The following is a 27,731-nucleotide window of genomic DNA, read 5'->3' on the forward strand; positions in this document are numbered from 1 at the left end:
CCCCATACCAAGGGCTCAGCGTAGCGGAACAATGGGGCATCCCAGCCTTCTAAGCACAAACCGTCCCGCGGCTGATAAAGCCGCAGAGCCGCTTCCTAGCTCTAACCCCGACTCGAAGGGCTCTAGGAACCAACTCCCCCCCAAAGTCTGTAAGCGGGTTATTTAAATAACGCTCCGCCCCCGTGGCCATGCTCGACACCGCCCACTGTGCCCCGCCTTCACGTGATGACTCGAGCCCCGGCAAGCTCGGTGGGCACGCCCCTTGCGGCAACACGCTGCTTCTCCATTGGCTGCTGGGCTCGATTTTAAAAAGCCCAGAGGCTCCGCCTGGGCTCAGACAACAGTACTGCGGGGCTGGCACGCGGATTGGCTAGCCAAGGACCAATCAAGGATAGTATCTTTTCTCCTGTGGCAGTTTTCAAAATTGGTTCCTGAGCGTCCTGTGGTGCTCGGCACACTGTGGGTTCCTAGCCGAGTTACGGAGGGGCAACTGCCCTGGCTGGTAGTGAATATCGCAGCGCAGGGGAGCCGGAGCCTTGGGCAGGTAAGGCGGCCGGGACGACTGGGGAGGAGAGGAGAGGAGAGGGAAGGGACTGGCTGCGTAGGGGAGTCAGCACCTTGAGATTCTGCTGCTGGCAATTGCTGCGTGTGAGCCGGGCCCAGGCAGCCAGTTGCCCAGGAGCCCACGCACCTGTGCCCCCGCCCCGAGTCCTGGGGTCCCCTTTCTGGTGCGCGGACCTCCGGGAACCCGTGCCCCACGACTCCAGGCTCCCCAGCTGCGGTGAGGCGCCGCCTCCAGAAGCCCCCCAACAAATACCCGGCCCTGGCTGGACGCGAGACCCCGCCCCCGGGAGCATCTGGAGGCGCTCCTACGGGAAATGAGGCCGCCCCCCCAAACCCTTGAAGCTCTTAGTGCAGAACCCTTAACCTATTAAAGCTCTTTCCAGTGGCCTCAGGGCACGTGGCCCCCTGCGAACCATTTCGACCACCCTTCCCACAGCCCAAGTGGAGCACGAGGTCCGCCCCTAGGCTTTCAAAAACAGCAACTTCCCCGTGTTCCACGAGGCTCCGCCTCCTAATAGCCATAAAAAAAAAAACCACTCCACTGTCTGGTGGTCCGCCCCGCTGCCCGAAACGCTACTTGTATCGGGTAGCCAAGCCCACGTCCCCCATTTTCCAGTTGACTCATCCCCAACTAGCATGAGATACCGCCCCGTGGTACCTAAGGGACAGCTGCTTTTCTCCGCTGTTCCCCTCCCCCCAGGCATAGAGTAGCCTATCCTAGTGCCAAAAGACCCAATCCCGGTGGACGAATCTGAAGCCACGCCCCCACGCGTACCGTTATTAAGCCCCACCCCTTGCCTGAACTGTCAGTGCCCTCAAAGCAGGCTGCTGTCCAGTGAGGCTGGCTGTGCTTCCCTAAAGCTAGTCCTCGGCCTAGGGGCGCCGTGCTCTTCTAAAACCAGGCGTCCCAGGCCTAGAGGCGCGAAGTAGCTAGAGTAGCTTGAGAAGAAACCCCAGGGCCCAGGCAGCGTAGCAGAGAGAGGCGCTAGAAGATTGAAATTGCAGGTGAGATGAGGGGTCCCATTTTAATCTGTTTCTTCCTTTCCTTAACGCACTTTTTACTTTAGTTTTTTTCTTTCTTCAGATTTTTATCTTATCTGTTCACTTCCACCACTTTTACTTGAGCTCCCTTTCTTTTCTAGCCACTTTTACCTCACTTCCTTCTCTTTCCCCCCACTTTTACCTCCTCTCCCCATCCTTTGTCCCTACTTTTATGTGAGATTTCACTTTTACCTCAACTCTTCCTTTTTCCTTACGCTTGTCCCTTAGCTCCCCTTCTTGTTCCTCAGCTTCCCTTCCTTTCCTAATTTTACCTCAGTTTTTTCTTGTACCTCAACTCTCCTTTTTTTCCTTATAATTTTATGGCAGCTCCCATTTCTTTTATCTTAGCTCCCATCTTTTTCCCTCCACTTTTCTCTCAGCTTACCTTCTTCCCTCATTTTACCTCAGCTCCCCTTCCTTTGTCCCTAATTTTACCTCAGCTTTCATTTTTACCTTAACACTCCCTTTTTCCTTCCACTTTTACCTCAGCTCCCCTTCTTTTCCCCCCAATTTTACCTTAGCTTCTCATTTCCCCCCAATTTTATTTCAGCTTCTTTCCCCCATTTTCTCTAAGCTCTCCTTCCTTTGTCCCCACTTTCCTTCATTTCCCATCTGTTTCCCCCACTTTTGCCTTAACTCCCCCTCCTTTTCTCCCCAATTTTACTTCAGCTCCTCCTTTCCCCCCAATTTTACCTCAGCTTTCCCCCATTTTTAATCTCATCTCCCCTTTTTTTTGTTCCCACTTTTACCTCACTTTTCATTTTTACCTCATCTCCCATTTGTTCCTACCACTTTTGCCTTAATTCTCCCCTTTTCCCTCCACTTTTACCTCTGCTACACACGTTTTCACAATGTGGGTCCTTTTCCTTCTTTTATGATTTCCTTGGGATACAGATCCAGTAATGGCACTGCTAGGTCAAAGGGGATACACAGTTTGTTAGCCCTTTGGGCCTAGTTTCAAATTGCTTTCCAGAATGGTTGGATTATTTCACAACTCCACCAGCTATGCATCAATGCCCAAGTTATCCCACATCCCCTCCAACATTTATCTTTTATCTTTTTCTGTCATCATCAATTTGAGAGGTTTGAGGTAGTATGTCAGAATTTTAATTTGCATTTCTCTAATCAAAAGTGATTTAGAGCATTTTTTCATATGATTATAGATGACTTTAATATCTTTATCTGAAAATTGTTCATATCTGACTATCAGTTGGGGATTTGTATTCTTATAAATTTGACACAGTTTGACACATATTTTAGAAATGAAGCTTTTATCAGAATCAGTGGCTATAATAATTTTTTCCCAGCTTTTTGCTTCCCTCTTAATCTTTGCTGTATTGGTTTTGTTTGGGCAAAAAACCTTTTTAATTTAATGGAATCAGAGTCGTCCATTTTGTATTTCATCATGTTCTCTAATTCTTCTTTGGTCATCAATTTCTGCCTTCTCCAAAGATCTAATAGGTAAACTATCCCTTGCTTGCTTAATTTACTCATGGTATCTTCCCTTTATGCCCAAATTATGTATCTATTTTAAGCTTATTTTGGTATGGGGTTCGAGATGTAGGTCTATCTTGAGTTTCTGATGTTTTATTTTGTACTTTTCCTAATAATTTTTGTGAAATAGTGAGTTCTTATCCCAGAATTTTGGGTTTTATCATATCCTAGAGCAATGGGGTTTATCAAATAGTAGATTGCTATAGTAATTGATTAAGTGTTATGTGTATCTAACCTATCCCACTTATCTGCCACACTATTCTTAAGTAGTAGCAAATGTTTTTGGTGATTGCTGCTTTATAATAGATTTTTTTGGTCCGTTGCTCCTAGGACACTGCTGTGTGTGTGTGTGTGTGTGTGTGTGTGTGTGCGTGCGTGCGCGCTCGCACGCACGCACGCCCATGGTGTGTGTATTGATTCCCTAGATATTCTTGACCTGAATTTTATTATTTTTTTCTAGCTCTACAACATTTTTTGGCAGTTTGATTGGTATGGCACTGAACCAAGTAGATCAGTTTTGATAGAATGGTCATATTTATTATATTAGTTTGGTCTTCCCGTATGCAGTTGATATTTTTGCAGTTGTTTAGATCTGATGTCGTGTGAAAATTGTTGTGTACTTGTGTTGTTATGGTTCCTGGGTTTGTTCTTACTTTTATCTCCCTCTCTTTTTATCCTTTATCCCCAATTTTACCTCAACTTCTACTTTAATCTCAGTTCTCCTTTTTTCTCTACTTTAATATCCGCTCCTCTTCTTTTTTCCTCACTTTTACCTTAGGTCCCTTTATTTCCATTTAATTTTACTTCACCTCTCCTTCTTTCCCCCACTTCTACTTTAGTTCCTACTCTTTGCCCCCCCATTTTTGTCAGCTCCCCTTCTTTCCTCCCACCTGTATTTTAGCTCCGATTTCTTTCCCCTACTTTTACATCAGCTTCATTTTTTCTCCCCAGTTTTGCTTCAAATTCCCCTTGTGTTCTACCCACTTTTACTTCAGCTCCCTTTCTTTTCCCCTCACTTTTACCTCAGCTTCCACTTTTTTCTTGGCTCCCATCTTTTCCCTCCAACTCCTGCATCAGTAACCTATTCACTTTTTACTTCACTTTGCCTTTTTCACCACTTTTACCCCAGATCCCCTTCTTTTTTTCCCAAAATTTTACCTCAACTTCCATTTTTACTTAATCTCCTATCTTACCCCTGCCTTTTGCCTTATCTCACCCTTTTTTCTTCTCTACTTTTACCTTGGCTCCCCCTTTTCCCTGATTTACCTCAGCTCCCCTTCTCTTTCCCCCAGTTTTTTTTTTTTTTATAACTTTTTTATTGACAGAGCCCATGCCTGGGTAACTTTTTTACAACATTATCCCTTGCACTCACTTCTGTTCCGACTTTTCCCCTCCCTCCCTTCACCCCCTCCCCCAGATGGCAAGCAGTCCTATACATGTTAAATAGGTTACAGTATATCCTAGATACAATATGTGTGTGCAGAACCGAAGTTCTCTTGTTGCACAGGAAGAATTGGATTCAAAAGGTATAAATAATCCTGGAAGAAAAACAAAAATCCAAACAGTTTACATTCATTTCCCAGTGTTCTTTCTTTGGGTGTAGCTGCTTCTGTCCATCCTTGATCAATTGAAACGAGTTAGTTCTTTGTCAAAGAAATCCACTTCAAAATTGATCATCATACAGTATTGTTATTGAAGTCTATAATGATCTCCTGGTCCTGCTCATTTCACTCAGTATCAGTTCCTGTAAGTCTCGCCAGTCCTCTCTGTATTCATCCTGCTGGTCATTTCTTACAGAACAATAATATTCCATAACATTCATATACCACAATTTACCCAGCCATTCTCCAATTGCTGGGCATCCATTCATTTTCCAGCTTCTAACCACTACAAACAGGGCCGCCACAAACATTTTGGCACATACAGGTCCCTTTCCCTTCTTTAGGATCTCTTTGGGGTATAAGCCCAGAAGTAACTGCTGGATCAAAGGGTATGCACAGTTTGATAACTTTTTGAGCATAGTTCCAAATTGCTCTCCAGAATGGCTAGATGTGTTCACAATTCCACCAACAATGTATCAGTGCCCCTGTTTTCCCACATCCCCTCCAACCTTCTGCATTCTTTCCCTGTCATTCTAGCCAATCTGACAGGTGTGAAGTTCTTTCCCCCAGTTTTAACACAGCTCCCCAGTTCTCCCCTCCCCTTTTACCTCAGCTCAAAAGTGAGGACAAAGAAAAGGGAGCTGAGATAAAAATGAGGGAAAGAAACTGAGGTAAAATTGAAGGGAAATGAGAAGCTGAGACAAACCTGGGGAAAAGAAGAGCTGAGGTAAAACTGGGGAAAATGAGGAGCTGAGACAAAACTGGGGGAAAGAAGACTGCTCCCTGGTCCCCCCCCTCGGCTTTTGCCTCAGCTCCACGCCCCCCCTCCCCCTCGGCTTTTGCCTCAGCTCCACGCCCCCCCTCCCCTCCCTCGGCTTTTGCCTCAGCTCCGCGGCCCCCCCACTTCGGCTTTTGCTTCAGCTCCGCGGCCCCCCCCCTCAGCTTTTGCCTCAGCTCTGCGCTCCTCCCCCCCTTTTGCCTCAGCTTCGCGCCCCCCCCCCCCCCGCTTTTGCCTCAGCTCCATGCCCCCCCCCCCCCCCCCCCCCGCTTTTGCCTCAGCTCCATGCCCCCCCTCCCCCCCCTCGGCTTTTGCCTCAGCTCCGCGGCCCCCCCCCTCGGCTTTTGCCTCAGCTCCGCGGCCCCCCCCCTCGGCTTTTGCCTCAGCTCCACGGCCCCCCCACTTCGGCTTTTGCCTCAGCTCCACGGCCCCCCCACTTCGGCTTTTGCCTCAGCTCCACGGCCCCCCCACTTCGGCTTTTGCCTCAGCTCCGTGGCCCCGCCACTTCGGCTTTTGCCTCAGCTCCGTGGCCCCCCCACTTCGGCTTTTGCCTCAGCTCCACGCCCCCCCTCCCCGGCTTTTGCCTCAGCTTTTCAGGGCTGGTGCTCTATTCACTGCGCCACCTAGCAGCCCCAATACTCCTTTTTTTCTACCCACTTTTACCCCAGTTCCCCTTCTTTTCCCTCACTTTTACCTCAGCTCTTCTTTCCCTCAGTTTTACCTCAGCTCTTCTTTCCCTCAGTTTTACCTCAGCTCTTCTTTCCCTCAGTTTTACCTCAGCTCTTCTTTCCTCCACTTTTACCTCAGCTCTTCTTTCCTCCACTTTTACCTCAGCTCTTCTTTCCTCCACTTTTACCTCAGCTCTTCTTTCCTCCACTTTTACTTCCTTTCTTCTTCCCCCAGTTTTACCTCAGCTCTTCTTTCCTCCACTTTTACTTCCTCTCTTCTTTCCCCCAGTTTTGCCTCAGTTCACTTCCTTTGTCCCCACTTTTAACTAAGAGGGGAAACCCTCTACTTTTACCTCAGCTCTCCTTTTCCCCCAATTTACTTGAGTTCTTCTTTTCCCCTCAATTTTACCTCGCCTCCTCATTTCTCCCCAATTTTACCTCATTTCCCATCCTTTCTTTTCTACTTTTGCCTTAATTTGCCCTTTTTCTCTCTTTTATCTGAGCTTTCCTTCTCTTTCCCAGATTTACCTCAACTACTTCCCCCCCCCCCACATGTACTTTTACCACAAGTCCTTTCTCTTCCATTTTGACCTGAGGTCTTCTTTTCCCCTCAATTTTAGCTCACCTCCTCATATCTTCCCAGTTTTGCCTTAGCTTTTACTGTTACCTCAACACTCCTTTTTTCTCCTTCCCCTTTTACTTCCACTCCCCTTCCTTTCCCTCTACTTTTAACTAAGCTTTTCCACTTTTCCTCAGCTCCCTTTCCCTCACTTTTGCCTCTGCTTCCCTTCCCTTTCCCCCACTTTTGCCTCTCCTTTCCCCCACTTTTGCCTCTCCTTTCCCCCACTTTTGCCTCTCCTTTCCCCCACTTTTGCCTCTCTTCTCCCCCACTTTTGCCTCTCTTCTCCCCCACTTTTGCCTCTCCTCTCCCCCACTTTTGCCTCTGCTCCCCTCCATTTCCCCCAATTTTTCCTCTGCTTCTATTTCTGTCTGTGTTCTCTTTTTCTTTAACATTAACTCCTTTTCTTTTTATCCTCACTTTTACCTTACCTTTGACCTTTGACTTGTAGTCTTATAAAGTTGGTGCTGTTTGACACATTTTGGACATGAGACTTATCAGAAACAGTGTCTGTAATATATTTTTTCCAGCTTTGCGGTTTCCTCTTAATCTTTTCAGTATTGGTTTTGTTTTTGCAAAGACTTTTTCATTTAATGGAATCAGAGTTGTCCATTTTGTATTTCATCATGTTCTCTAATTCTTCTTTGGTCATCAATACCAGTCTTCTCCAAAGGTTTGATAGGTAAAGTATCCTTTGTTCTCTTAATTTGCTCATGGTGTCCTCCATTTAGGCCCAAATTATGTATCAATTTTGAGGGTATTTTGGTATGGGGTTTGAGATCTAGGTCAATGGTGAGTTTCTGACATATTATTTTGCAGTTTCCCCAGTAATTTTTGTGAAAGTGAGTTCTTGTCCCAGGGGTTTGGTATCCAGTTTACTTTCCCCCAACCAGCAGAAGAAAATGCCCCATGGTACCCACGGGTCAGCTGCCTTCCTCTGCTGGACCCCTCTCCCATGTATATGGTAGCCTGTTTTAGTCCCAAATGACCCAGTCCCGGAGGAGGAGTCTGAAGCCACGCCCCCACGAGTACCTTTATTAAGCCCCGCCCCTTGCCTGCACACTGTGTCCTCAAAGCAGGCTGCTGCCCAGTGAGGCTGTCTGTGCTCCCTGAGGCTAGTCCTCGGCCTAGGGGCGCCGTGCTCCTCCGAAACCAGGCGTCCCAGGCTTAGAGGCGTGAAGCCATAGCTTGGGACGACGCCCTATGGCCCAGGCACATAGCAGGAAGAGGCGCTGGAAGATTGAAATTTCGGGTGAGATATGAGTGGTCCCGTTTTAATCTGTTTCTTTCTTTCCTTAACGCACTCTTTAGCTTCCTTTCCTTTCTTCGGATATTTATCTGTTCTTCACTTTTACCCGCTTTTACTTGAGCTCCCTTTCTTTTCTAGCTACTTTTACCTCAGCTCCCCTTCATTTGTCCTTGATTTTATCTCAGATTTCACTTTTCCTGTGATTCTCTTTTTTTCTTGCACTTTTACCTCAACTACCCTTTTCCCCCCACCTTTACCTCCCCTTCCACTTTTACCTCCTCTCCCATCCTTTCTTCCCCACTTTTACCTCAATTTCTCCTCTTTGCCCATTTTACCTCAACTCTGCTTTTTTGTCCCTAATTTAACTCAGCTTTCACATTTACCCCAACTCTCCCTTTTTTCCTTATACTTTTACCTTAGCTCCCCTTGTTTTCCCTCCACTTTTCCCCTCAATTCACCTTCTTCCCTTTGTAATTTTACTTCATCTTTTACTTTTACCTCAACTTTCCCTTTTTTCCTTACAATTTTATGGCAGCTCCCATTTCCACTTTTACCTTAGTTCCCATCCTTTTCCTTCCTACTTTTACCTAATCTGCTCTTCTTTCCTCTACAATTTTATCTCATCTCCCTTTCCTTTGTCCTCAATTTTACCTCAGGTTTCATTTCTACGTCAACTCCTCTTCTTTTCCACCCAGTTTTACCTCCGCTCCTCATTTCTCTTCAGTTTTACCTCCGCTCCTCATTTCTCTTCAGTTTTACCTCCGCTCCTCATTTCTCTTCAGTTTTACCTCCGCTCCTTTCCCTTATTTTTATATCAGCTCCTCTTCCTTTGTCCCCACTTAACTAAGCTCTCCCTTTTTCCTTCCACTTTTACCTCACCTCTCCTCTTTCCCCAATTTTACCTGAGTTCTCCTTTTCCCCTCAATTTTCTCACTTCCTTTTTTCTTTCCAATTTTACCTCAGCTCCCCATTTTCCCCCTCTACTTTTAACTCAGTTCCCTTTCTTTCCCTGATTTACTTCAGCTCCCCTTTTTTCCCTGATTTACCTCAGCTCCCCTTCTTGTCCCCCAGTTTTATCTCAGCTTACCTTCCCCCCAATTTTACCTCAGCTCCCCTTCTTGTTCCCCCAGTTTTATCTCAGCTTACCTTCCCCCCAATTTTACCTCAGCTCCCCTTTGTCCCCAATTTTACCATAGCTTTCACTTTCACCTCAACACTCCTTTTTTCTTTTTCTTTTCCTTCTTTCTTTTTCTTTCTGTCTGTCCTCCCTTTCCCTCTCCCTCTCCCTCTTCTTTTCCCTCTCCCTCTCCTTTTCGGTTAAGTGACTTTTGCACAGGGCCACACAGCTAGAAAGTGTTGGAAGTATTCTGAGGCCAAATTTGAACTCAGGTTCTCCTGACTTCAGGGCTGGTGCTCTGGCTACCCCAACACTCCCTTTTTCCCAACCACTTTTACCTTAGCTCCCCTTATTTTCCTCCCACTTTTACCTCAGCTCCCCATTTCCCCCCTGCACTTTTTTTAAACACCCAGCTCTTTCTTTCCCCAGTTTACCTCAACTCTCTTTCTTTTTTCCTCTACTTTTTACCAAATATCCTTTCCCCCCACTTTTACCTAGGGTTGTCTTCTTTTCCCCTCAATTTTACCTCACCTCATTTCTCCCCAATTTTACCTCAGCTCCCATTCCTTTATCTCCAATTTTACCTTAGCTTTCACTTTTACTTCAACACTCCCTTTTCCCCCCTCCATTTTATCTCAGTTCCTCTTCCTTTCCCTCCACTTTTAACAAAGCTTTCCTTTTTTCCTTCCAGTTTTACCTCAGCATGCCTTGTTCCCCACCAATTTTACCCCTCTTCCTGTTTCTTTGTCCCGAATTTTACCTCAGCTTTCACTTGTACCTCAGCTCCCTCTTTTTCCTTTCAATTTTACCTCAGCTCCCCTCCTTTTCCACCCAATTTTACCTCAACTCCCTTCCTTTTCCACCCAATTTTATCTCAGCTCCTTTCCTTTTCCACCCAATTTTATCTCAGCTCCCCTCCTTTTCCACCCAATTTTACCTCAGCTCCCCTCATTTTCCACCCAATTTTACCTCAGCTCCCCTCCTTTTCCACCCAATTTTTACCTCAGTTCCCCTTCCTTTGTCCCCACTTTTAACTAAGCCCCTCCTTTTTCCTTCCACTTTTTCCACAGCTTTCCTCTTTCCCCCATTTACCTGAGCTCTCCTTTTCCCCTCAACTTTACCTTTCCCCCAATTTTGACATAGCTCCCCATTTTCCCCTTCCACTTTTACCTCAGCTCCCCAGGTCCCCCCTTCTACTTTTACCCCAGATTTTCTTCTCTTTTCATGATTTACCTCACCTTCCCTTTATTCTACTCACTTTTTGCCTCAGCTCCCCATCCTTGTCCCCCCAATTTTTCTTCTGCTTCTACTTCAATCTGTATTCCTCTTCTTTTCTCTCTGCATTAATATCAGCTCCTCTTTTTATTCTCACTTTTACCTTAGTGCCTAGAGGCACAAAGCCATAGCAGGGAGAGGGTGAGATGAGGGGGTCCCATTTTAATCTCAATTTCTTCTTTTCCTTAACGCACTTTTTACTTTCACTTCCTTTCCTATCTTCACCTATTTATCTGATCTGTTCTTCACTTCTACCTACTTTTACTTGAGTTCCAGCTACTTTTACCTCAATTCCTCCTCTTTTTCCTCCACCTTTACCTCAGCTCTCCATCCTTTGTCCCCACTTATACCTCAGATTTCACTTTTACCTCAACTCTCCCTTTTTTCCTAATAATTTTATGACAGTTCCCCTGTCTTCCCACTTTTACCTCAATGCCCCCTGCTTTCCCCCTCTTTACCTCAATTTCTCATTTCCTCCCACTTTTACCTCGCCTTCTTTCCCCATTTTTACTTGAGCTCTCCTTTTCTTTACTCTATTTTACCTCTGCTCCCCTTCTTTCATCCTATTTTTTGTCTACATTGTTTCTTTTTAACCCTACTTTTACATTAACTTCCCTTCTGTTTTTCTTCCCTTTTTATCTCAGTTCCTTTTATTTTACCATTTTTATCCCAGCTCTCTTTTTCATCTAATTTTTGCCCCAGCTCTCCTCTTTACACTTTACTTTTTACTTTAGCTCTCCTACTCTTTACTTCAGATATATTGCAGCTTTCCTTTCTTGCAGTTTTTCCTGTTAGCCTTTTTTCCTTTACCCCATTTTACCTCAGTTTCCCAGTTTTTCTTTACCTCATGTTTACTTGAGCTCTGCTTTCCTTCATCTAATTTTTAACCTGTATCCCCATCTTTTTATCTCATTCCCCTAATTCAAATCCATTTCCTCTATTTTTGTTAGTTTCTTATTATTCTTTCCCCATTTTTACCTCAACTCCACTTTTCTTTTTTCACTTCATTTTTATTTCAACACTCCTTTTTCACTTTACCCTAATTTTATTTCTTCTCTCTTTTTTCTTCAACCACTTTTCACCTCTGCTACTTTATCTTTGCTGTTTTTTCCTTGATCCTCTCTTCACTTTATTATTATTATTATTATTTTTTTGCATTGTCTCTTCTTGTCTTACCTTATTTTGATCTCAACTCTTTTTTATATCCTTTTGAAATCGACTCTCCCATTCTCTTTATCCCATTTACTTCAGCTCACAGTTACTCTTCCTTTTTTAAAATCTCAACCCTCCATGCCTTCTGTCCCCTTTCTCCCTCATTTCCTCTTCTTTTTTACCCCATTTTTTTTGCCTGAACTTACTTTATTTATTTATTTTTTTGCTTCACCTCATTTAGAGCTCATCTCCCTTTCTCGTCATCCCATTTTCATCTTAACTCTCCCATCTTTTTATCCTATATTTTCTTAGACTCCCTATCTTTATTCCATTTTACCTCAACTCTCCTGCCTTTCATTCATTACCCTTTATTTATCTCACTTCTGCTTTACTTCCATTTTCTCCTCTATTTATGTTCTTACTTTACCCCATTCATCCTCTCCTACTACTCTCTTCACCCTGTTCTACTTTATCTTCCTTTATTTTTGTGGTTCTTTACCCCCTTTTCAGTTTTCCTTAGTTCCCCTCTCCCCCTTTATCTGTTTTTCCCACTCATTTGGGCATTATGCACAATCACTCCTCACAGTAGTCAAGCTCACTGAAGTTGGAGATCCTTGGTATATAAAGAGAAGTCTGGCTTCTCACTGTAATGTAAAGAGAACCCAGGAAAGTTGCCCCCTCAACATTATTTTAAAGTTATACTTCACCTATTGGAGTTTCATTTTCTTCTTCTAAAATGATTGTTGGAATTGCGAGATATCCAAGGTATCTCCTTTTGGGAACTTCAAAACTGTCAAAATGTCAACTTTTTGGTTGATTTTTGGGAGGTTATTTTTATTTATTGGTGGTTGTTACTGTTACCTTTTTTTTGTGTGTGTGTGTGCTCTTACTTTGAGTATCTTTGGCTTGTTGGTAGCTCCTACTTTTCCTTTCCTAGCTGCTTTTGAGAGTGAAGGGTTTTAGATCTTGGCCTATTTTTTTTTTTCTCTGACCCTTGACCATTCTTGGAGTGGAGAGTGTAATTGTCCCAAACTTGGCCAGGGCTGTCATAGTCTGGAGGCCAGCTGAATGACTTAGAATAGTAAAGGATCAATGGAGTGACCCTTATTTGTCTAGCCTTTTGACTTCTGAAGCTTCATACCATGTCCTTTAGGGGTTGACATGCCATCCTAGCAGTTTTTTCTAGTTCTCTCCATTCCAACCTTTTGAATTTATGCTGTTGTTATTTTTAAAAACCTGATAAAGATTCGAATCTAATTATTCAGTCCCTCAGTATTTGAAATTGCATTGCTTTTTATTTTTTTATTTTTTGTCAGGATTTTGTTTTTCCTTCCCTTCCTTCCCCTCCCCACACAGAGTACACTGGGTATTTGGAGGGGAGAGAAAATAAAAATTTATTATTATAATTTTATTATTTTATTTGTCCAAATAGTAGTTTTATAATTGATTACTCTCTAAATTTTTGGTGAAATTCACTTTTGAATCCATTTGGCCCTGGAGATTTTTTCTTTGAGAACTCATTTATGGCTTGTTCAATTTCTTTTTTCAAAATAGAGTTATTTAAATATTCTATTTCCTCTCCTTTTAATCTATGCAATTTACATTTTTGCAAATATTCATCCATTTCACATAGATTATCAGTTATTAGTGTATGATTGCACAAAATAGGTCCTAATAATTACTTTAATTTCATTTTTTTTTGGTGATGAATTCGCCCTTTTTATTTTTGACATTGATGATTTTTTTTAAACCAAATTAATCATTGATTTTAACTTAGTGTCTCCCCCCATCCCCATAAAACCATGGATCTTTTTTCATTTTTGTTATTTTCTCCTTTGATAGTCAGGATTTCCAATTTGGTGTTTAATTGAGGTTTTTAAATTTGTTATTTAAAAAAAAATTAGTTACTCTTCAGTCTGTTCTTTTTCTATTTTGTTGATTTAAAGATAGATATATGTTTCCTCCTAAGTACTATTTTGCTGCATCCCATAAATTTTGGTCTGTTATCTTGCTGCTCTCTTTAATGAAATTATTGATGTTTCTTTGCTTTGTTGTTTGAGGTTATTCTTTAGGATTAGATGATTTGTTTTACAATTAAATTTTAAACATTTATTGAATATTGAATATAGTAAACATTTATTGAATGTAACTTCTGTTGAATTATTATTTGAAAAGAATTATATATTAAATATCTGCTTTTATCCATTTTTCTGTGAGATTTTTATGCCCTAAGACACGGCAGTTTTGCATAGGTGCCATGTTAAAGATATATTTCTTTCTATTCCCATTCAATTTTCTTGTGGTCTAGCATATCTAACTTCTGTGAAATTTTATTCATCTCCTTCACTCTTTTCTTTTTACTTTTTGGTTAGATTGATCTGGTTCTGAGAGGGGAAATTTGAAGTCCCCTACTAGTTTAGTTTTACTATTTCTTTCTGCAACTCATTTTTCTTTAAGAATTTGGATGCTATATACCATTTGATGTATTTATGTTTAGTATTGGTATTACTTCATTGTACTTTTTAGCATAAAATGTAGTTTCCATGAATTATCTCTTTTAACTAATTCTGTCTTTGCTTTTGCTTTGAGATCATAATTGTTACAATCAGCTAAAACGTAATAGATTCTGCTACAGTTTCTTTTTAGTGTGTGTGTGTGTGTGTGTGTGTGTGTCCCTGTCCCTTTCAGGTGTGTTTCTTGTAAACAACATATTGTCTTATTCTGTTTTTTAATCTAGTTTGCTATCTGCTTTAATTTTATGAATGAGTTTTTTATATTCTGAGATTTTGTTTTGTTTTGTTTGACTGAGGCAATTGGGGTTAAGTGACTTGCCCAGGATCATACAGTTAGGAAGTGTTAAGTGTCTGAGACCAAATTTGAACTCTAGTCCTCCTTACTTCATGGATGGTGCTTTATCCACTGTGCCAAGTAGCTGCTGCCCCCATATTCTTAGTTTTGATTACTATTCTCCTCCATCCTATTTTTTGCTTTTGTTTTCCTCTCTTTCTCCTTTTCCTCTATCCCTCCTCAAAAATGTTTTTTTTTTTTTTTTCCTATGACCTTCTCTCCACTTCTGTTATCAGGAATCCTCTCCTACTTCCCTGTAGGACAAAATAGATTCCAAAAAACCAAATGGAGTTTTGTATATTCTCTTTTGAGCCAATTCCATATGAGAATAAGTTTTAAGTATTGTCCAGCAATACCTTTTCCTTCTTCCCCTCCATTGTGAAAGCTCTTCCTTTTCAGCCTCTTTTAGGTGAGGTAATTTATCCTATTCTATCTTTTCCTTGTTCTAATGCATTCCTCTTTCTAATCCCTTAATTTTATTTTTTGAAATCATTCTGTCAGTTCATTCACACTCACACACCCAGACACACAAGTATCGTCTTTTCATATAGGAATTCAAACAGTTTAACTTTTTTGAATCTCTTATGATTTCACTTTTGTGTTTATCCTTTTATACTTTTCTTGAGGCTTTTCTATGGAATTTCAATTTTCTATTTAGCTCTGAGTTCTCTATTTAATTAAATGTCTACTTTTCCCTCTGAAGGCTTATACTCAGTTTTGTTGGGTAGGTTATTTTTGATTATGACCCTAGCTCCTTTGCCTTCTGGAATATCATTATTTCAAGTGCTTTGATTACTTAATGTGGAAGCTGCTACTTCTGGTTTGATCTTGACTGTGGCTCCATTAATTTGAATTGTTTCTTTCTGGGGGCTTGTAGTGTTTTCTCTCTGACTTGGAAACTCTGGAATTTGACTATATTTCTGGGAGTTTTTGTTTAGACATTATTTTCAGAAGTTAATCGGTGGATTCTTTAAATTTTTATTTTATCTTCTGGTTTTTTGGCAGTGTTCCTTGATAATTTCTTGAAATACAACATCTGTTTGGTTTTCAGATAGTCTAATAATTCTTAGAATTTTCTCTTGGATCTATTTTCCAAGTCAGTTGTTTTTCCAGTGAGTCACATTTTCTTGAATTTTTTTTCATTCTTTTAATTTTGTTTTATTGTTTCATGATGTCTCATGGAAATATTAATTTTCATTTGCCCAATTCTAATATTTAAGGAATTATTTTCTCGAGTGAGACTTTATACCTCTTTCTGTTTGTCCAATTCTACTTTTTAAGGAGTTCTTTTCTTCAGTGAATTTTTGTGCTTTTTACCAAAGTGCTGAATGATTCTTTTCATGATTTTCTTGTATCACTGTCATTTCTTTCCTCAGGTTTTCCTCTACTACTCTAATTTGATTTTTAAAATCCTTTCTGAGCTCTTCAGGATTCTTTTGGGCCTGTGACTAATTTTTTTGAGGTTGGCATGTAGTTGTTTTGACTTAGTTTGCTTTTTCATTTGTCTTGATCTTCCATGTCACCACAGTAACATTCTGTGGGCAGGTTCTTTATTTATAGTTTCAAGGTAGTATGATCTAAGGAAGAGGGGTGATCATTGCTTTCCTGATTTGTGAGTTACCACAAGCACTTTCTCCCCCTCCCCCCCCCCCCACTCTGGAACTGTAAATTAGAGTTCCCACTTCCCTGTGGCCACAAATGTAGCACATGTACTAGTGTTCCTTCTTGTCCTGGGACTGTGTGTGTGTGTGTATAATTTTTTGCATTTTTGCACCTATGGGTTCTTTCCCCTCTTTTATGATCTCTTTGGGATACAGTGACACTGCTGGATCAAAGGGTATGCACAGTTTGATATTCTTTGAGCATACTTCTAAGTTATTCTCCAGAATGGCTGGATCACTTCGCAACTCCACCAGCAATGCATTCATTCTCCAGTTTTCCTATGTCCCTTCCATCATCTTTTTCTGTCATCTTAGCCAATCATTATAAATGTGCAATGGTACCTCAGAGTTTTAATTAGCATTTCTCTAATCATTAGTGATTTAGAACATTTTTTTCATATATCCCTCTAGATGGCTTTAATTTTTTCATCTGAAAATTGTTCATATCCTTTGACCACTGAGCAACTGGGGAATGACTTATGTACAGAACTGAATCAAAGTTATGAAAATGCATTTGAGAAATGAGACCTTTATCAGAAACATTGACTATAAAAATTGTTTCCCAGCTTTCTGCTTCCCTTATAATCTTGGCTGAATTGTTTGTGCAAAATCTTTTTAATGTAATCAAGGTTATCCATTTTGCATTTCATAATGTTCTATAGTTCATCTTTGGTTGTAAATTTCTTCCTTCTCCAAGATCTGACAGGTAAGCTTGGATAATTAGTCTTGCCAGGTTCTATGGGCTTCATAGGACAAGAACCTAAAGGAAAATGTTTCTGTAGCTGTGAGGGCAGACCAGTGCTGTCCTCTGCAGGTGGGGGGTTCAGGTTCAAAGCCTAGGAGATGATGGGTGGGGGGTTGGGTCTGTCCTCCCTCTCCCTCTAAAAGATAAACATTTTCTTGGCTGCATTTCTCCTGGAAATAATTTGGAGATCTGGCAGCAGCATCTCTGTTAAGTGCCTTCTTTGTCATAAAGATGAGCTTTAGTGAGTTGGAGTTTCCTTTTACTGTCGTCAGCTGAAGGGAAAGGACTTTTCCAATCTAACATGGTATATAGTTAACTCTGGGTTTTCAAATAGTCTGATGATCTATAAATGGTTTCCAAGGGAGATTAAGGACGGTAATAAAGGGGAGGGGTAGAGAAATTCTGAAGCAAAATAAGCTAGATTTCAAGTATTGATGACAATGACTTGGTTTAACAGTTTGTTTCCTTTACTTTTTGGAATAAAAAATTTAAGTGCTGTGTTACCCATTCAACACTGCTGTTTAGAAGCAGACGCAGTCTGATAAAAGTGAGATTGCTTCTAGATAATATCAGTGTGTGTTGCTAATGTGAGTTCTTATGCAGTCCCTTCAAAATAATTAAATCATCAATCTTCTTTCTAGGGCAGATGAAAATCTGCCTTTGAAATTGTTTCTGGACTCAGTACTGAAGGCCATAACTGAGCATCCATATATATGGATGCCCTGGTGTCCAGGGATAATAATACATTCTCAAGGTAGAGCTGGGATCTTTTAGCTTAGTGATGACTGTTTCCAGGGGTCTCCAGATCGTCTGCTAAAGGATGCTGTGCCTTTTTGATTGCAGTGCTGTAGGAGAACAACTGCTGAAATTGTGGAAGATGCCAATGCCTCGGAACTCCAGACCTTCCCGTGGCAAGGGATCCCGATTCACCAAAATTCAGCCCATGGAGAATACTAGAAGTGATGCAGTTAGAGCCATGGAAAGCCAAGAAGGGAACAAGGTTAGTTAGCTAGGAACAAGTCGTTCTTACCGATACTTGTTTTGTTTTTCTTTCTCTACTCGAATCTGTTCATTGATAACATGCATATCCCTCCCCACAAAGTGTATGTGTATGGGTTTTATTAAAAATGAAATAGGTGTTTTATTCATGCTTTTTGTTTTTTAGATTGGTCACTTTTAAAAAAAATAATGTCTTTTTTATGAGCTTGACAAACTTCAGCTATTAGTTTACATGTAAAGAAGGACAGAAAAAAGAGAATTATATATAAAACCATGAATCTATTACCATATAAGTATATAATAAATTTAACAATGTTCCAGAATTTTCCTCCTTATTTGTATCCCTCTGAACATCCTTGCATCTTCTATGCGTTTTTAAATGTTCAGTTGACCCAGCTTAAGTAGCCCCATGGATAGTGCTGAAGATCAGGAAGACAGAATTAAAATTCAGCTCCAAACATTTACTAGCTGTGTGACCTTCGGCAAGTCACTTAATCTCTACTTGCCTCAGTTTCCTTATCTGTAAAATAGCATCTATCTTCTAAGGTTGTTGTGAGGATCGAATGAGAGAATAATTGTAAAGCATTTAGCACAGTGCCTTGCATGCAGTAAGCACTCCTATATATAAATAAATAAATAGCTGCTATTATTATTATTATTAATTTTGGCATCTTCATCACTACCCAGACTCCCCCTCCCAATAAAGGCTTTTAAATACTAATTTCTAATAACTACACAAAACACAAATCCAATTATCTCTTATAACAAAGAACAATTTAGCTAAAACCAAACCAATATAGTAACTTTGTCTGATATGGCATATGTACCAGTATGCACCTGCAAGTTAGTCTCCTTTGTGTTAAAATGGAAGGAAGTGTTTGATTGTGAAAACTGTGAAACTTTGCTTGTTGTGGGTAACCTGGATTCTGATAACACAAATATTTGCATACCCTTTCCCCCCATGTATCTCTGAATTCCCCCTATTTGTCATTTTCAACAGTGCACTAATATTCCATTATATTCATATGCCACAATATGTTTAGCTATCTCCCAATCAGTGGCCACTCACCTTTCCCTCAGGTCTTTGTGGTTTCTAAGAATCTTCCTAAAATATTTTGGTATATATTGGACTTCTCTATCATTGATCTCTTTTGGAGCTTATGTGATCCCTTCATTAAAAGATTTGACTTAAATATACTATAATATTATTATTATTAAAATAGCATTTATGTAGTACCTCTTATGTGCCAGGCTCTGTGCTAAGGGCTTTTTTTTTTTAAACAAATATTATCCCATTGTGCCTCACATTAAACATTCTCATCAAGTTGCATTTATATAGCACCTGGTGGCTTGTAAAGTATTCTATTATGTCATCTATTGCTTACCTTGTAAGTGTTAGATCTGTTACTTATGACTTATTCAGAATTATTTTAATCAGATAATCTACCTGTGGTAGACCTGCCAGAAGGGAGGGAGGGAGGGAAGGAAGGAATCTAGACCCAGCAAAGCATATGGAAACTGATATCAGGAGACTAGAAGATAAAAATAAATGGGGGAAAAACATCAAAGGCAATTTCCCTTTATTCCGAGTAGTTTTTGACTAGGGCCTCTGGTTGTTGGATTCTAACTGCATGTCCCCATGACCAGTGACTGCTTCCTTTGGGTGTGGCTATATGTACTTGAGCCTTGCTTTTTTATGTTAAGTGTTTCTGATGTGTCAACTGAACATGGATCTCCTAACTAGCTGTCCTCAGACATTATTATACACATCTTCTTTTCTAACAGGAGGAAAATAGCCAGGCAAAGAAATCACCATCTTCACCACAGGGAGTAGCCAAAAAGCGACCAGCTTTTGGAGATCTCACCAATGTGAGTAGCTTGGTTTTGTTTTGACTTGTCAGTGTCTTCTAACCAAATGATGGCTAATGAGCTCTGGGTTCCACATGACAGCTGGAACTTATTTGCTGTCTAGCTTGGATAGCTTTGCACTTGACTCTGGGACTTGGAATTTGCACCTAGGCCTTGAGCAAAATGTTAGCAGAGTCTTTGTGTGCCTATGGAGTTGAACCAGATTCAGGGCTCTGAGTGACCTTTCCTTAGATTGAAATTTAAGGTATTTTGGTGGGAGGAGATTGGAGTAATATTTTGTCTCTTCTATAGTCCTTCCTTTAAGTCCCCATGTTGGCTTATCAGGTAGATAATAATGCATCTCCAACTTGGGCTAGTTGATAGAGATCTTTAGGTTCAGTTGTCAGTGCACACACTGGATAATAAATAACACCATTATCACAAGGCAGGAACTGGATAATCCCTTCCAAGGGCACAGGAATTAGTTTAGTTGCTTCCAGTTAAGTAGAACTCCTAAGCTGATATTGTAACATTTGACATCTCCCTAAGGCAGGGTTTTTTTTTAAAAAATATTTTATTTTATAATAACTTTATATTGACAGAATCTATGCCAGGGTAATTTTTTTACATTATCCCTTGCACTCGCTTCTGTTCCGATTTTACCCCTCCCTCCCTCCACCCCCTCCCCTAGATGGCAAGCAGTCCTATATATGTTAGATATGTTGCAGTATATCCTAGATACAATATATGTTTGCAGAACCAAACAGTTCTTTTGTTGCACAGGGAGAATTGGATTCAGAAGGTAAAAATAACCCGGGAAGAAGAACAAAAATGCAAATAGTTCACATTCGTTTCCCAGTGTTCTTTCTTTGGGTGTAGCTGCTTTTATCCATCATTTATCAATTGAAACTGAGTTAGGTCTCTTTGTCAAAGAAATCCACTTCCATCAGAATACATCCTCATACAATATCGTTGTCGAAGTATAATAATGATCTCCTGGTTCTGCTCATTTCATTCAGCATCAGTTCCTGTAAGTCTCTCCAAGCCTCTCTGTATTCATCCTGCTGGTCATTTCTTACAGAACAATAATATCCCATAACATTCCTATACCACAGTTTACCCAGCCATTCTCCAATGGATGGGCATCCATTCAATTTCCAGTTTCTAGCCACTACAAACAGGGCTGCCACAAACATTTTGGCACCTACAGGTCCCTTTCCCTTCTTTAGTATTTCTTTGGGATATGAGCCCAGAAGTAACACTGCTGGGTCAAAGGGTATGCACAGTTTGATAACTTTCTGGGCATAATTCCAGATTGCTCTCCAGAATGGTTGGATTCATTTATAACTCCACCAACAATGCATCAGTATTTCAGTTTTCCCGCATCCCCTCCAACATTCATCATTATTTTTCCCCGTCATCTTAGCCAATCTGACAGGTGTGTAGTGGTATCTCAGAGTAGGCAGGGGTTCTTAACTTGGGGTCCATGAAGATATTTTAAAGAAATATTCTGATAGTCCTATTTTAATTCTGAGAAAGTTATATAGGCTTTACCAGGCTACTGCCAAAGGTATCTGTGATACAAACAAAATGATTAAGGGATGCTCAGAGTACAGGTTTCAGGTACTTTAGCAGGGAGAAGTTTGTGCACAATTAGCCTGAGAAATGTAGCCTCTCTAGCTGTTATATCAGTTCTCCTTCTGGGACAGTCTGAGAAATCCCCAGTCCCTTTATGATTTCTGAACAGACATGTAGAGTAGGAGGAACCTAGGGGCTTCAGCTAGGTCGGATCACATAAGATTCCTTCTCATAAAAGAAGCTCCCAGAGGCAGCTTTGCAGTTCTGGGACATCAGCAGTGCCCCATCTGTGGATGTCTTTTTGGTTCTGGTGTAATTGAGAAGGGCAGGGAGGAACAGTTATCAGACCAGAACTTTAGGAATCTATCTTGGTGATGTCTAGGTAGGTAACATATTGTTCAGCATTTGGGAAAATATGAATCTGTTTCTTTTATCCCTCAAGGTGGTGTTACATATGAGTTCCCTACAGCCTATCATCCTCTCTTTTTCCTTTAACTTGATTTAACCATAGCAATTTGGTCAGTTTTTGGTTTTGCTAGTATAAGAAGTGTTTTAATTTAAAAATTAGTAGTTTTCAATCAGCCTGATGTGACCTGCTGAGATTCTCTACCTTGTGCTTTATTAGCCCAGCCTGGACAGTGGGGTAATATGACTTGAATAGTAAATATTCTCAAACCAGAAGAGAAGGAACTAGAACCTATATCCAGGTACACTTGTGTGGTTTAATTAATTAACCTCATAAGTAGGTCATAGGAATCTCTTTTTTCCTTTTGTGATATAAGTGGGGATTTCATTCCCTCCTTCATTTTGGCCACTAGGTTAAATAAAAGTCAAGGATCCAGGATACTACCCCAAACTTGGTAGCCAATCAGATACCTTGATGTGATAAAGATATATTTTCTAACTAGTGTTACTTGTACCTTTTTACTGAATGTCAGACTTTCCTGGGGAGGAGTGGTTTTGCTACTAGAACTGCAGTAGTTCTGTTCATTTGCTTTTCCAGGCTCACCAGAATCATCCTAAACAGTCCAAGAAGGTGGCAGTCAAGGGTACTGCTAAGAAGGTACTTAGGAGTGCAGTGGCTCATGATTTCTGCAAAAACTCAAAAAAGTAAGTAAGAAAAGCCCTGTACTAACTAGAAGTTCAGGGGGTGACATCCTTTCTTCGTTGCAGAAGTGGGTTAGTAAGTTGGTGATGTTAACTGTAGGTACTATGTTAGCTGAAGTTCAAACTATGCCCAAGCTGATAGTTTTGAGTGGAGTTGTAGAGAAGTCTTGCTTTGGAAATCAAGAAAAGGGCTTTGTGCTTACCTCTTAGGAATTCACTGACCCATTTTCATGGCTGGTTTGTGGCAATTTTGATCTTTCAGAAAGTTTGCAGGAAGTAATCAAAGGTTTGCCACTCCTACCTTCTGAGAGAAGATGGATCTTTCTTGTTAGAAAGTAATCCTTCCTTCACTGGCCCTAACCATTCTTGTTCTTGGTCTCTATCTTTATCTAAAAACTTTGATGTATGAAAGGACTTGGAACTGTTCTGATGGCCAGCCACTTTGCCCAATCAGATTAGTGATTCTTCTTTCCCTTCCCTTCACCCCTCCAACTTCTATTTAACTTGATCTTGGTTGCTTTATTCTTCTGACCTGGCCATTAACATTTCGCCTGAAGGGAATATATTGCTGTTTAGTTTATATCTATAATCATATTCTTGGCCTCCTGCACCACGATCTGATTTCAATCTTTTCTAGTCCATGTTGTCTGCTGGGCAGTTCAGACCAAATTAACTGTTCAACTCTCTGTGTGGATTGGCTAAGAACCTGATCTGGCATTAACCTCTAGATTAAGGGTTCTGCCTGGCTTTTCAGCTCAATACACTGTTTAATTCTCTATTATATACAAGTCTCTATTAGGGAAACTGTCTTTCTATCTGGTCTGATGAGGATTTCTCGGCACATTGCAGCTCTAATCTTCCAGGTTGACTTAGCAAACAAGGTTCCTTGAATCTCTTCAGTATCTTCTTTCTTTCTCAATTACTATTTTTATGTTGAGATTTCTAAACTCAGTCTCTGTTGCCAGCCCGGAATTCCGGCTTTGAAGCTCATGACCAGAGAAAGCTTGGCATCTTTTGCTTTTGGTCTAGATCCCATTAGCTCCTTTTTTGTTTTGTACAAAAAGAATCCTTATCTAGATCCAAGGCATTTTCTGCTGCCTATCATGTCTCCTCTGCTATGGGTAATCACAGAATGTGTGGAGAAATAAAAATTATGAAAAATGTACAGCTCTTTGTCAGAGCCTGCCCATTGTGTTGCTGGCCTGTTTATTTAGCATAATGACCATGGGGATAGGGATGGGGCTCAGAAGTTCTGTTTGTGCTTTGAGGCCAAGACCCTTTTCCCAGTCAGGTTCCCTAAGAAACAATATCTGAAATCCCTTTTCATGCTTTTTCCCAATGAGACGGTAGCCAAGGCTCCTGAAACAGTTTGTCCTAAGTCTAGTTTCTTCCACAGGTATGGTCTCAAATCCCTTCCAGAGGAAGCCTCTGTCAGCTCTGAACCCATTGTCAAAGAAGAGGCCATCCTTGTTGAGGAGGAAGAACCCAGTGTTGAGGGGCCCTCAGCTGCAGAAGAACCAGGACCAAGCAAGGTACTCTTCTTTCCCCATGTCTCCTTTTTTCTTATTCTTTGACTGGCTGAAATTCATAGGATCCATGAAATGTCTCAGAAAAGCAAGCATGGAGCTCTGGGAGATTTTTGTTTACTCTTAGCCAGAGAAGTATTACTTCTGAATCTCTTCACAACCAGGTGGATGAAGTACTGATTTCTTTTGGGAGGGGCTCCTAAAGATCTGGGCTCAGCAGATCATGTTCCTTGTCTTTTGGTACAAATTTGCCCCCAAATCAGGCCACCTGTGGATCATTGCTTATTAATAAATGTTCAATAAGTATTTATTCACTGAATGATATTAAATACTTTAGTTTTAGGTTTGAGTTTAGGTTTCTTTTCCCTACGGGAATACAGAGTCCAATCGGATTTAAACAGCAAGAACAGATTAATGATCAGTTAGCTTAAGATCAAGGAGCACTTACCTGTACTACCGCTCGAATATTGGTAGAGGATGAAGGGAAAAGACTTTTAGAGAAGGTAGACCTTGAACTATGAATTGGAGGGCTAGGATTTGGCAAGCAGGAGTAAGGGAAGTCATCATATAGGTAGACCAGCTTCAGAGAAGATTTAGAAGGTGGGAGGAGACTCGAGCTGAGAAAAAAGAAGCCAGTTAGAAAATGCATTTGGTGCCACCAAAAAGTATATACTGAACTCTAGCACGCAACCTAGAGAGACAGAGAAGAGACAGATGGGGTTCTCGGGCACAAATTCCACCGGATAGACTTATCTGTTGGTAAGAAGACCCAGCAGCATCAAAGCATCCTGTACTGGTATGTTTTCCCTGAAAGAACTGTCCATCTCTTGTGTGGTACAGCAGGAATGCCCAAGGGGGAGTTCTCTGAGCAGTTCAAATATAGAAACCTCTCTTAAGTATGCAGAGCAGTATTTTGTGATCTAGCCCATGTTTCAGAGGAGTTCAGCTTTGAAGCTAGTAAGGGCTTAGGCTTTTTGAAATATCTTAGCAGAAGGGGGATAGGTGGTACATTTATAAGTTTCCCCTGAGAGCTATCTCTTCCTGATGGAGCCTTCTGGTGACTCCAGCAGATGCCTACGAACGAAACTAGAAAAGCTGAAGACGACCCATACGCCAACACAGAATATGCCAAGGAAATCTTCACGTACATGAGAGAGAGAGAGGTATGTTGTATGCAGGGGGTTCAAGAACCTGGTTATAGAATGGGGGGAGTATTAGCTCTTTCTTGTTTTTTAACTACTGTTCCATGTCTCCTATCAAGCCTATAAGTTGAAGATGTTGAAAACTTTGGAGGATCCATAAAATCATTATCTGTAGAATCAAGGAGACAGGGCCAAGAAAAGAAACTAGCTATATAGTTTGAGGACCAAGTTCTAGACCTCATTTTTGGGACTACTGTAGAAAATTTGTTCTTTGCTGTGGGCAAATTCCCTCCATTTGTATAAAATAATTTCTTTTGACTTTTGCCTGATAATTAGATATTTTAGATGTTAGAATTTTTTTTTCTTCTGCCAGTTTGTTCATGGATCTTTAACGGTGTGATTCTTTTATCTGATCAAAATCTGCTGTTATTCTACTTTTTCCTCTGCTTTGTAACTCCTAACTCTGTTGTCCATCTTTACTGTGCCCTCTCATCCCTCGACCCCTCAGTTCTTTCCCAAGCTATCACTTCAGCCCTTGTTAGGCTCTGCTCCCCTTCCTTTCCAGTCTTGAGCCCTTGGTGAACTTGTTCAGCTCCATGATGTCTTCTACTTTTGAGGCTCTTGCTCCCTCATTCTATTGCTGATATTGCCCTATCAAGCCTCAGCTCTGAATCATTTCACTCCCCTACTGTCCTCTCTCCTAATTATATATATGATACTGAATGAAAAAATAATGAAACCATGCCAACTCGGTCCGCTACAGATTTATGTTTCATAATCTCAACTAGGCCCTCACCGTGGCAAGGCAACTCTTTTACACTTTTCTGATTGACTGTTCCATTCACCATAACACCTTTCCTAAACATTTTCATTCTTAATCAAAAGCTCCCATGGCTCCCTTCCTTCCTATCCTCTCAACTAAGAATTATCTCATGTCTTCCTGAAAAATTTAAGACTGCTGAGAGCCTTCTTTTTTCTTCCTCTTCCATTACTGAGATCTTTTACAACTCTCTCCTCCTTAGGCTTTTTGAAATATCTTAGCAGAAGGGCGATAGGTGGTACATTTATAAGTCTCCCCTGAGAGCTATCTCTTCCTGATGGAGCCTTCTGGTGACTCCAGCAGATGCCTACGAACGAAACTAGAAAAGCTGAAGACGATCTCTTAGTGGAGACATCTTTCCTTGGAAATTATGCTTTCATAAAGGACACACAGAATCCTTAGGATTCCTGCCTCACAAAAGGAGGTGACCCTTCTGGTAAGGGAGATTTTCCTCTATGTGGACAAATGATCCCATGCTATCCCATTTTCTCCAGAAGATTTCCCCTTCTGTCATCCCCACTCTCACTAATTTACAATCTGTGTCTACTAGTGTTCCAAACGTACCCTTGTCATCCCCATCCTTGAACCCTTCCATTCCTGCTAGCTGTTGCCACATCTTTTAGTCCCTTTTGTGACTGAACTCCAGAGGGCATGCTACAACTGGTGTCTCATTTTTTTTCTCTCTTCTTGACTCTCTGTAGTCTGGCTTCTTCCAGCCTCATCATTCTGCTGAAAGTGCACTCTCCAAAGTTACTATCTCTTACTTTTAAGTTTAATGACCTTTTCTCAGTTCTCTTCTTGATTTCTTTGCAGCCTTTGACATTGTCTCTCAGGCTTATTTGACATTGCTCTCTCCTGGTTCTCCTTCTACCTTGGTCACAATTTCTTCTTTTTGTTTTCAAGACAATTTTAAGTTATGTAATAACATTTTATAGGGGAAAACAACTATATTTCTAGAAGAAAAAAATGAGAAGAGTAGCATTCTTTTTCGCTTTTGTAAATCTCTTTCATGTCTGGCTTAAGAAGAAGACAACTGGATTGTCCCATCTATTTTGTCATTTGGTCCATTCCTGTATGTTGTTTTCTTTGAAGTATATGTAGAAAATTCCTTTCCTGGATCATCTTCGAGGTTGTACCCACAAATTGTGGATGTTCCTAAAGCTCTCTTTCAGGCCTTCTTCCCTTCTCCCTCTTTGCTCTTTCGTTTAGTCTCATTAGCTTTCCTGGATCCTGCTATCATATCTGACAGCAAGGTGTTACAGTGGATAATGTGCTGGGCCTGGAGTCAGGAAACCCTGTGTTCTGATCCAGCTTCCTTATTAGCTTTGGCGCCTGTTAATCTTGGTTTGCCTCCATTTCCCCATTTGTAAAATGGGCACAATAACATAGCACTTACCTTTCAGGGTTGTGAGGATCAAACGAAATGATTATTGTAAGGCAGCAATAGTAAGCCTTATATAAATGTTACTTATTATTATTGTTGTTATTTTCATCATAATCTGTATAGATGATTCACTGATATATTTTTCCATTCCTATTTTTTCTCCTGACCTTCAGTCTTACATTTCTAACTGCCTGTTTGACATCCGGAGCTGGATGTTACCATTAGACATCTTAAATTCACACTGTCCAAAATTGAATTCAGTATTTTTCTTTCCAAACCCTCTCTTCTTGCTAATTTCCCTATTATTGTCAAGGGCATTACTTTTCTCCCAGTTATTCATACTGGATACCTAAGTGTCTTCTGCAACTCCTCATTCTCACCTCCCCATATCTAATCAGTTTCTAAATCCTTTTGACTTTCTGTTGTAATACAGCAAATCTCTCCCAACTCCATCCAGCTTTCTACTTTGTGTCAAATAGATTTTCCTTAAGTACCTATCGGGCCATGTCCCCTTTC

At 40.9% G+C, this 27,731-nt stretch overlaps 1 protein-coding gene across 2 annotated transcripts in view; it reads left to right on the forward strand.

Moving 5' to 3' along the window:
- Positions 1–432: 432 nt before the first annotated feature.
- Positions 433–27,731, forward strand: part of CCNB3 (cyclin B3) — a 37,815-nt gene continuing 10,516 nt past the window's right edge. Inside the window, exons 1-6 of one of the 2 annotated variants that reach the window (XM_051968649.1) lie at positions 433–544; positions 17,655–17,811; positions 19,596–19,679; positions 22,240–22,346; positions 23,740–23,875; positions 24,937–25,032. In XM_051968649.1, coding sequence (XP_051824609.1) covers positions 17,689–17,811; positions 19,596–19,679; positions 22,240–22,346; positions 23,740–23,875; positions 24,937–25,032 — 546 coding nt within the window. In that variant the 5' untranslated portion in view covers positions 433–544; positions 17,655–17,688. The remainder of the gene's footprint in view (positions 545–17,654; positions 17,812–19,595; positions 19,680–22,239; positions 22,347–23,739; positions 23,876–24,936; positions 25,033–27,731) is intronic. The other variant, XM_051968650.1, reaches the window with a different exon arrangement.

Source organism: Antechinus flavipes, chromosome X (assembly GCF_016432865.1).
Source record: "Antechinus flavipes isolate AdamAnt ecotype Samford, QLD, Australia chromosome X, AdamAnt_v2, whole genome shotgun sequence".
Lineage (NCBI taxonomy): Eukaryota > Metazoa > Chordata > Mammalia > Dasyuromorphia > Dasyuridae > Antechinus > Antechinus flavipes.